Source organism: Bombyx mandarina, chromosome 11 (genome assembly GCF_030267445.1).
Source record: "Bombyx mandarina strain Sakado chromosome 11, ASM3026744v2".
NCBI classification, from domain to species: Eukaryota; Metazoa; Arthropoda; class Insecta; order Lepidoptera; family Bombycidae; genus Bombyx; species Bombyx mandarina.
Genome location: NC_143218.1, coordinates 11,771,172 through 11,780,958, shown reverse-complemented (window position 1 = coordinate 11,780,958; position 9,787 = coordinate 11,771,172). Strand labels below are relative to the sequence as shown.

At 38.9% G+C, this 9,787-nt stretch overlaps 1 protein-coding gene and 1 pseudogene across 2 annotated transcripts; one reads left to right on the top strand and one right to left on the bottom strand.

The window, feature by feature from the left end:
- Nucleotides 1-567: 567 nt before the first annotated feature.
- Nucleotides 568-2,446, bottom strand: LOC114243606 (uncharacterized; annotated as a pseudogene).
- Dhrs4 (Dehydrogenase/reductase 4) lies at nt 1,161-8,607 on the top strand. Of its 2 annotated transcripts, XM_028175162.2 has the most exons (6): nt 1,161-3,364; nt 6,038-6,215; nt 6,737-6,814; nt 6,952-7,098; nt 7,175-7,309; nt 8,349-8,607. In XM_028175162.2, the coding sequence occupies exons 1-6, from the start codon at nt 3,237-3,239 to the stop codon at nt 8,517-8,519; spliced, it is 837 nt and encodes a 278-aa protein (XP_028030963.2). In that variant the 5' UTR covers nt 1,161-3,236; the 3' UTR covers nt 8,520-8,607. The 2 variants fall into 2 exon arrangements, with proteins under 2 accessions (XP_028030963.2, XP_089587623.1); XM_089731497.1 differs by lacking the exon at nt 7,175-7,309 and having other exon boundaries at nt 2,644-3,364.
- Nucleotides 8,608-9,787: the final 1,180 nt, after the last annotated feature.

The following is a 9,787-nucleotide window of genomic DNA, read 5'->3' as shown; positions in this document are numbered from 1 at the left end:
ACAGTTTTTGACCTCGGCTGAATTCCAAATCGCGGAATAATTTAACAAAATTAAATTGAGAATATTATGCAGATGTCTATCTACTTTACTTTTATTTAATAATTAGCTAGTATAAGGTATTTTATTTAATTAGTGTTTAAATTATAAAGCAGTTCTTGCTATGATGAAAACATTTAAGTGTTCACATACTTTCAGTTACTAGAACTGCAAATATTATTGTTATTATAAAAAATATGGTATAAAATACCAGTAACATCAATATTAAATTGTTCAATAGATAACTTAATTGAAAAGTTCACTTTAAATATTATTCACTGGTAAAACAAATCCCACATCTTCTGGTGACCATTATAAACTCTTATATTTGAACATAATCATTTATAATATTTATTGCAGCTTTCTGCCTATAATGTTCCCAACCTTGAAGTCAAAATAGATGAACTACATATTACATAGTTTAAATTCAATTTCATATGGTAGAAAAAACAGATCCTATTTTGCTTAATGACATAAATTCTGATTTGTTAAAGTTTTAAAGAAATTTATCTACTACATCCTCAGGACCTGTCATTTAATTGTGTAACATTTATCAATATTCTGACAAACATCATTATATAAAGCCGTTTTACTATGGCTTAATAAATGTTTATAAAGTACTACTACATTCATCATCATCATCTCAGCCTGTCTACTTTCCACTGCTGAACAGAGGCCTCTTGCAAATCGAAGGTGTGTGATGTAATCACCACTTATATTGATGCAAAGTCCTTGCCATTCCAGGAGATTGAAGGAATCCTCTTAAGGCAGCAGTAAACAGTTCGGAGATATAACATCTCCCTGTCTTACTCCTCTCTTTAATGTGATTTCCTTCGTGCAATGCCCCTGTACTTGGATTGACATGGTCGTGTTATTAAACAAGTACTTCAACACCTCGACATACCCATAGTCAATACGGCACCGCTGGAGAGATCTAAGGACCGCCCAAGTTTCAATGGAATCAAAGGCCTTTTCATAGTCCACAAACGCCAAGCATAGTGGCCGATTATACTCTTCGATCTTTTGTATAATCTGCCGCAGCGTATTTATGTGGTCTATGGTGCTAAGCCTTTTCGGAAACCGGCTTGTTCGATAAGCTGAAAGTCATTAAGCCCCTGTGTTCGATACGGTTCGTGATTACTCTCGAGAACAGCTTATAGACATGGCTCAGCAGTGTTATAAGCTTGTAGTTCTTCAATAAGGTTTTGTCGCCTTTTTTAAAAAATAAACACACACAACACCCCTGTTCTATGCCTCTGGCATTTTCCCTTTGAGCAAGGAGGAATTTAATAGCTTCTGAAGGACTTTCAGTACAGGCGTCCCGCTCGCTTTCAGAAGCTCTGTGGTGATTCCATCCGCCCGGTGCCTTGTTGTTGAGCTGATTGAGAGCCATCCTAATCTCGTACAGGTTGATGTCCGGGATATCCTCGGTATAGTGTCAGGTTAGCTTGGTTCTAGGGTCTGCCACCAAGCTTGCAGGCTCATTGGCTATCGAGGTGTACAACTATCCATAGAACCTCTCTATCTCCGGAGCGTGGACTTCATCATACGCGATCTTTCCAATTTGACATTGATACTCGATGTGCCCCTGACAATTCGGTGATCACTTTCAGTTTTAACCCTATGAATCACAGAGACATCATTAAATATCTGTCTACTGGTGTTCATGATGAAATCGATCTCATTTTTGGTATACCTTCGGGACTCATCCAGGTCCGTTTCCTGTGGGGCGGCTTCTGGAAGAAATAATTCATCATATAGAGTCCTTCTTTCTCCAGAAAGTCGGCCAGCCTTTGTCCCCTGGAATCCCGCTGCCCATATCCAAATTGCCCCACTTTCAACTCATCACTGCTTCTACGGTCTAGCTTAGCATTGAAGTTCTCCATAACAACAGTGAAATGTATTTTGGATACATATTGGTATATGGGTTTGTCTGAGTGGGAGCGTAAACCTGTTTGACCTTCAGCGAATATCGTTTAGATATTCTGAGTATAAGGCACGCTACCCTATTCGACACACTCCCGACGGAATCGATGTTGTTTACGAGAGACTTGTGTACGATAAACCCAACAACACCTTGAGACTTGTGCTCGTCCTCTCGGTAAAAGAACAAGTGGCCGGTCTGCAAAGTTATCGTATCCTCTTCCTGTCCTCAGATTTCAGATAAACCAATAACGTCTCAGCGCAGCTTGTCCATCTCTTCTTCCAGCTCGACGAGCTTCTCGTCCAGTCTCAGAGTGCGCACGTTGTGTGTTACCAGGGTCAGCGGTCGTCTTTTTCGGGGGTGGTACCTGGGTCTCTGCCGGGGATTCTTAGCACACCCTGCCTCGCCGTAACCGTGGCCGCTACCGTAGCCAGGAGTAGCGGGGCCGCCGGGGACTAGGGCCCTGGTCTCCCCTGTACTTTCCATGGAGGTATTTAGCCTACTGTACCACGCTGGCTAGACGGGTTGGTACAGGGCTTAATTTCGAGTTTTCCATCCCTCGCTCCATATCGCACTCTCGATATAGATAAATAACTACATACGACAATAAATGTAATAAATATAATGGTAATAAATAAAATTCGTATCACATTATATTCTTAACATTTAAGTAAATTCACGAGCCTTAACTTTTTTTTAAATTTTATTTCTAGTCTTTCAAAAGTTTATGAATAGTTCACTAGTTTTTAAATTAATAGGTTTATTACATACTTTTTAATGTTTAGTACATTGACAATAGTGAAATGTTTTGATAGATAGCGCGAGTCCCTAACGAGTCCGCGGAAGATAATTATAGTTCTATTTTTGCAGTTAAATAAATAAATTTTTAAATTTCGATGCACAGTATTTACTATTTCATCATTTTACATGATTTTCTCATTAAACTTTATAACCTAACAACGACGCTTGTCTTATCAAAATGTTTATTTTTTATCCTATCTTAGCCATTGATGATACAAACACCTAATAACATATAAGATAAGATCATTGGGGCCGGTCCTAATTTTTTTTATTTCACTACGTTTCCTTAACAAAATTATTAAAGTAGTACAAATAATTACGGTACAGCATAGATAATACAGTTAAATAGTAGGTACCTATTTAAGAACAGTACATTGATGACGTAGCGCTCTGACTCTGACCTTGTGAGTGTTTGTAAAGTAGAAAAGTTCAAGCATATCTCAAGTCTCAACTCTCAGTAGCTTAAGAGTCAGTGATGTTTAGATTGAAGTTCATTCGGTCTTTGATGAATACGAAAATGTCAAAAACACCGAATTTTGTTCGTGCAAATCACAATGATAGATTAAAAGGAAAAGTGGCGATTGTAACGGCATCCACCGAAGGGTAAGTAACAATTGAAGATTTAAAAAGTAGTATTAAGATTGATATTAAATTCACAATATATTGAAACTTGTGAATATTACAATGCATCACTTAATAATTTAATCAGTTTACGTCGCGTTGTGTATCTACGTAATTCGATTAGGTACTATTAAATAACTTAAGTATGTGACTCGAGTCAAAGGTCAGTTCAATTTATTTTTAAGCTATGCTAATTTTTTGTGACTATGTACCTATATAATCTTTCAACTGTTGAAGAATAAGAAAATTTTAAGTATCTTACTCTCCTGTATCTTGAAATTTCTTTTAAATTGTAAATTTTGTTAACTTAATTTACGTATATTTAACCTGTACTTATGAAACTACCATTTTGTAAACCTTTTATTTATTTTTGCATAGACGGGTGGATGAGCTCGCGGCCCACCTGGTTGTAGTTTTTATTTTATTGCTTAGATGGGTGGACGAGCTCTCAGCCCACTTGGAGTTAAGTGGTTACTGGAGCCCATCTACATCTACAACGTAAATGCACCACCCACATTTTTTTTATTTTTTTTTTATTGCCCTTGTAGGCAGACGAGCATACGGCCCACCTGATGGTGAGTGGTTACCGTCGCCTATGGACTTCAGCAATGCCAGGGGCAGAGCCAAGCCGCTGCCTACCGCTTAATACTCTCCACAAGCCTCGTTTGAAGAAGGACATGTCATAGCGCTCGGGAAACACCGTGGAGGGGAGCTCTTTCCATAGCCAGACGGTACGTGGCAAAAAATATCTCTGGAAACGCACTGTGGATGACCGCAGTGGCTCCAGGTAGTATGGATGAACTCTACTCCGGTGGCGGGCGGTGCGATGGTAAAAACGAGATGTCGGTATCATCTCGAACAATTCCTCAGAGCACTCCTCATGGAACATACGGTACAAAATACAGAGGGAACCGAAGTCCCTCCGCAGACCCAGAGGTTCCAAACGATCCGTAAGAATGGGATTATCGACAATCCGAATGGCCCTCCTCTTTATGGAGTCAAATGGAAGAAGCTGGTATTTGGGAGCCCCGGCCCAGAGATGGAAGCAGTACTCCACGCGAGGCCGGTCTTGTGCTTTATAAAGCAAAAGCCTTTGTCCAGGCGTGAAGTACCGCTTCGCTCTGTTGAGGACTCCCAGCATTTTGGACGCCAACTTGGCTTTGCCTTCCAAATGACTTTGAAACTGGACATCGCTCGAAATGTCGACCCCAAGTATCCCAATACTCTCGGAAGGTTGCAGGGATACTCCTCGGAATTGCGGCGCCATGACAAAGGGGTCCTTCTTCGCAGTGAACGCGCAAACTTGTGTCTTTAACGAGTGGAATTGAACCAAGTTCAATTCACCCCGTTTGGAGACTCGCCCCAGAGAGTTCTCCACTTCAGACACAAGTTTTGATCGTCTCTCTTGCATCATGCTCCGAGAGAGACTGATGGCCGATATATCGCGCATCCCCCGTGCTGTCATCCGCATAGCAATGCATGCTATCAATAGACAGCATGTCACTGATATACAGGATGAAAAGCGTGGGGGAGAGCACCGAACCTTGTGGAACGTCAGCGTTAATGGTCATGGTATCAGAACAGTCACCGTCTACAACGACCATGATGCTCCGCCCATCCAAAAAGCTAGCGATCCACTTGCAGAGACCCTTGGGGATTCCGTAAGATGGTAGCTTCGACAGAAGTGCCCTATGCCAGACCCTGTCGAAGGCCTTCGCGATATCAAGGCTCACTGCAAGAGCCTCGCCCTTGCTCTCCAAGGCTTCAGCCCACCTGTGAGTAAGGTATACAAGAAGATCGCCAGCTGAGCGACCGTGACGGAAACCGTACTGTCGGTCACTGATCAGCTTCCAATCTTCAAGATACTTCAGGAGTTGTATATTTATTAGTCGCTCCATCACCTTCGAAAGCAAGGAAGTTATCGCGATAGCCCTATAGCTCGATGGGTCCGACCGGTCACCCTTCTTGGGGATAGTATAAGGTCTTAAATAGTAAGTTCTAAGGTCTCAGTATAATTACAACGGCTGTCCCGCCCTTCAAACCGAAACGCATTATTGCTTCACGGCAGAAATAGACAGGGTGGTGGTACCTACCTGCGTTTTCCCAGCATTTTCCTATTGTACGATAGCTACCGCTACACATCTTTACTAAAGATAGTGGCTCCGCTTGTAGATTGAACCCGAACTCCTTCATACTATAGTACCTAAGGTTCACATAGCACTAGACCATCACACACTTAACTGAACACCAGTAAGAGAGAAAGTGAAATTGAACATAAACCGTGTTTGCCCGTATTCAAATCCGAAATCCAGATACCAATTTTCGTTTAATAATACAAACCGTTAGATGCGTAAAAGAATAATTTTCATAATCAAATCTTAGAATGGTATCATTTTGCGATATTTTCGTAGAAATAAGCTGAGCCTTGTCAATAGCCGGCTTCAGTCCAAACCATTGAGTATATATTACTTATTCATATTTTTAGCAATCTTAAATTATTTATTTATGTAATATAAGAAACATTATACGGATTGATCGTCGTCGCTACCATCTTATAAAGAACAACATTATAGCCTATTTTGTTGTTATTTTAGTTGCAATAGTTTTATTATCCTATAAACTGGGTATCAAACTAACCAAATGGAATATTTTTAGGATTGGCTATGCAATCGCAAAAAGGTTGGGTCATGAAGGCGCTTCAGTCGTTATAAGCAGTAGAAAAGAAGATAATGTTGAAAACGCAGTTAAAAGCTTACGCAGCGATGGTATTACAGTAGAAGGAATAGTTTGTCATGTTGCAAATTCAGAGCATAGAAAAAAATTGTTTGAAGTGGCAAGTATAAGCAAGGCGTTGATGATACTGTATTTATATGCGCTTCCTTTTATTATAATTCGTAAACACTAGTGAAAATTATCCATTATGATCAAATCTCAGTGGGTTTTTGGGACCTATCCGTGTGGGCTTTCAATAGTACGCCCTAACATCAGTAAATTCCATAATTGACATGTCAAAGATATCGTTGGGCGATGACAGTACTCATAGAGAATATTTTGAGAACGCTGCTGCCCGCACTCTGATGGATGGATCCCTTTCCTTTTACGACACTCATGTTATGAGATCGCTATTTTAGGTCGGACAACTCAGCAAAGTTGATTAAAAACCCATTTAACCCGACGACAAATAAACAAATAATAAAATTTCGTAAAAGATCGATCTAGCAAAACAGATTTTCTGCATTAATATCTTAATGAATAAGATTTTAAAAAGTGTATTATTTTATATCCTTGCGAGCATAGTATTGTCCCATTAACCATTTTTTTGTACATATTTAATAATCGTTCGTGACATTACAGGCTAAAAATAAGTTTGGTGGCTTGGATATTCTTGTGTCGAATGCGGCAGTCAATCCAACAGTTTCTCCTATTTTAGAGGTAATATTGTTTTATTGTCAATTTTTGTCATAGGAAAACTATATCCAAGGGAACATTTGTCTCAATATTTCTGGCAATTGTCTAATCATTATTGTTATTTAAGTAGTTATTCTAATTTATTAGTAAATCTTTTTTAGACGGATGAACAAGTATGGGACAAGATATTCGAAATAAATGTAAAGAGTTCATGGCTATTAGCCAAAGAAGCGTACCCTGAGTTAATTAAAAGAGGAGGTGGAAACATTGTGTTTATTTCTTCAATTGCTGCATACCAGCCTATGGAGGTACTACCATCTTAAAAAAGTATAGAAATGTTAGAAACAGCAATAATTTAAACATGGATCTTGATGTTTTTTACAGCCCTTAGGTGCCTACAGCGTTAGTAAAACGACACTTTTAGGATTAACAAAAGCAATAGCTAATGAAGTAGTCCATGACAATATAAGAGTAAATTGTGTCGCACCTGGAATAGTTGCAACAAAATTTGCTTCTGCAGTTAGTATTTCATTTAATTTATAATTTAAAACTAAACAATCTGTTGAACTCATTTATTTTTTATAGAACAAATGTATTTTTGTGTGTGTATGAGAAAGGAAGTCGTCGTGGCCTAAAGGATAAGACGTCCGTTGCATTCGCATCTAGCGATGCAACGGTGTTCGAATCCAGCAGGCGGGTACCAATTTTTCTAATGAAATATTTACTTGACAAATATTCACGTTTGACTTCCACGGTGAAGGAATAACATCGTGTAATAAAAACCCAAACCCGCAAAATTAAAATTTGCGTAATTACTGGTGGCAAGACCTCTCCACATGGGTAGGTACCACCAACCTGCCTATTTCTGTCGTGAAGCAGTAATGCGTTTCGGTTTGAAGGGTGGGGCAGCCGTTGTAACTATACTGAGACCTTATATCTCAATGTGGCGCATTTTCGTTGTAGATGTCTATGGGCTTCAGTAATCATTTAACACCAGGTGGGCTGTGAGCTCGTCCACCCATCTAAGCAATAAAAAAAAAGGTTTTCCTAAATATTTGCATATGTACATACATACTGATATACGTTTTAACCACAAATGCAGTTTGAACGTACACATGTTCGTGGAAGAAGGACAAATCACATCTCCTGTCACACCTTATACATATAATTAAAATTTCGAATGCTATCTGGAAATCATATTATATTAGTTCAGAAGAAAAAACATTAGCGCCATCTTAAAATTGACATTGTATGAGTGCAAAGATTTATGAATGACTAGCCGTACTCGCCCGCTTCGCTGCGCATTTAAAATGAACACTATTATTTACTCTCATTATTATTAGGGAGTCCAACACTCATATAAATATTAGCCTATCCACTAAGTACATGTATTTTCTACATGGATACCAAGTTTCAAGTCAATCGGATGCACGGTTCAGTAGTTATAACGGAACATCCGTAAAAACCACTGTAGATTTATATATTAGTATAGACTACACATTGTTTTTTAAGTTCGATAAGACAGCTTAATATTATCCATACATTTTAAATATTACAGATAACAAGTTCAGAAGCTGGAGCGGAGAAGAGCTTATCAATTGTTCCATTGAAAAGATTTGGCAAACCAGAGGAAATTGCCAGTGCAGTTGCGTTTTTAACTTCAAATGACGCTAGTTACATAACTGGAGAAACCATTGTAGTTGCGGGGGGCGCCCATGCGCATCTTTAATTGTTTACCAATAATAATTGGTCTGTTTTACTTGTGTTTTGGGATTAATTGTGGTGTTAATTGTCGAATATATTATTTTTAAAGTATATCTCCGGTTTTTTTTATGCGTATGTGTGTATATATATTTAAAGAAAAACCTTTATTATATAAAACTCCTTAGTTTTCTAAAAAGATTTTTTCTTGAATGTCGTTGTGCGAAGTCTGTCCTGCAGTAAAATGAAAGTTCAGTTTGTTTAAAATATAATATTAATTCTATTAGATAAAGGGCTTTAAATGTTGTTTTCTTATTTACATTTAACAGAAAACACAATTAAGCCTTTTATTGTTATTTGATTCTGAAGTACCCAATATCATTATAATATATACCTAGTCAGGTCATAAATTCTGTCACATGTTTAATGTAAAATAATTGAAACAAGTTTATTAATTATGTAACCATTCATATACCAAAATGAACTTAACAAAACATAGATTCTTATGACACTAAAGTTTATTCAAAATGACCTCCGTGATTTTGAATACAGGCCTTCAATCTGCGCGGCCAGTCGTCTATCGCAGCACGAACGAGGTCCATGTCAATATCGGCGGCTGCCTTAATCAAGGATGTCTTGAGTAACTCCAAATTGGGATGAGGCTTTGAGCACGCCTTTTCCTCCAAGGGTTGCCATATCTTGTAATCTAACGGATTCAAATCTGGACTGGAGAAGGGCCAGTCTTCGTGCCGGATGAAGTCGATTTCACGCGCCGCCAGCCAGTCTTGTGTGCTCTTCGCTCTATGAGCTGGCGCCGAATCTTGTTGGAATACCCAGTGCCTGTTATTGAACATGGTATGAGAAACAGGTTCCACAAGGTTCGTCAGGACTGTATTTTGATACACAACTGCATTCGTTTTTACACCTTTCTCACAAAAATGTACCTCTGTTAAGCCCCAATAAGAAACTCCCAACCATACCATGAGCGAGGATGGAAAATGACCTCGTTGGACACGCGGAATACGGTTGCTCGCTTCTTCACTACTGTGTGCGTACACCTTATCATTTTGTTTGTTGTAGCTCTCTCCTACGGTAAAAATTTTTTCATCCGAAAAAAGAATTTCCCGATATTTTTTTCCCGCGTACCGCTTCAACAAAGCGCGGCATCTCTTCAGTCTCAGGTCCATTAGACGAGCATTCAAACGATGTCCTGTTTTTCTTCGATATGCCCGAAGCCCTAAGTCTTCATTTAACACCCTTTTCACCGTGGTTCTGATTAACCCCATCTGAAGGGCC

What these genes read in the sequence shown, in the direction of transcription:
- Dhrs4 (XM_028175162.2), top strand. Translation starts at nt 3,237, where the DNA reads ATGTTTAGATTGAAGTTCATTCGGTCTTTGATGAATACGAAAATGTCA. An exon ending in CAGTTTCTCCTATTTTAGAG is followed by an intron (nt 6,815 to 6,951) that starts GTAATATTGTTT and finishes AATCTTTTTTAG; the next exon opens with ACGGATGAACAAGTATGGGA. An exon ending in CAACAAAATTTGCTTCTGCA is followed by an intron (nt 7,310 to 8,348) that starts GTTAGTATTTCA and finishes TAAATATTACAG; the next exon opens with ATAACAAGTTCAGAAGCTGG.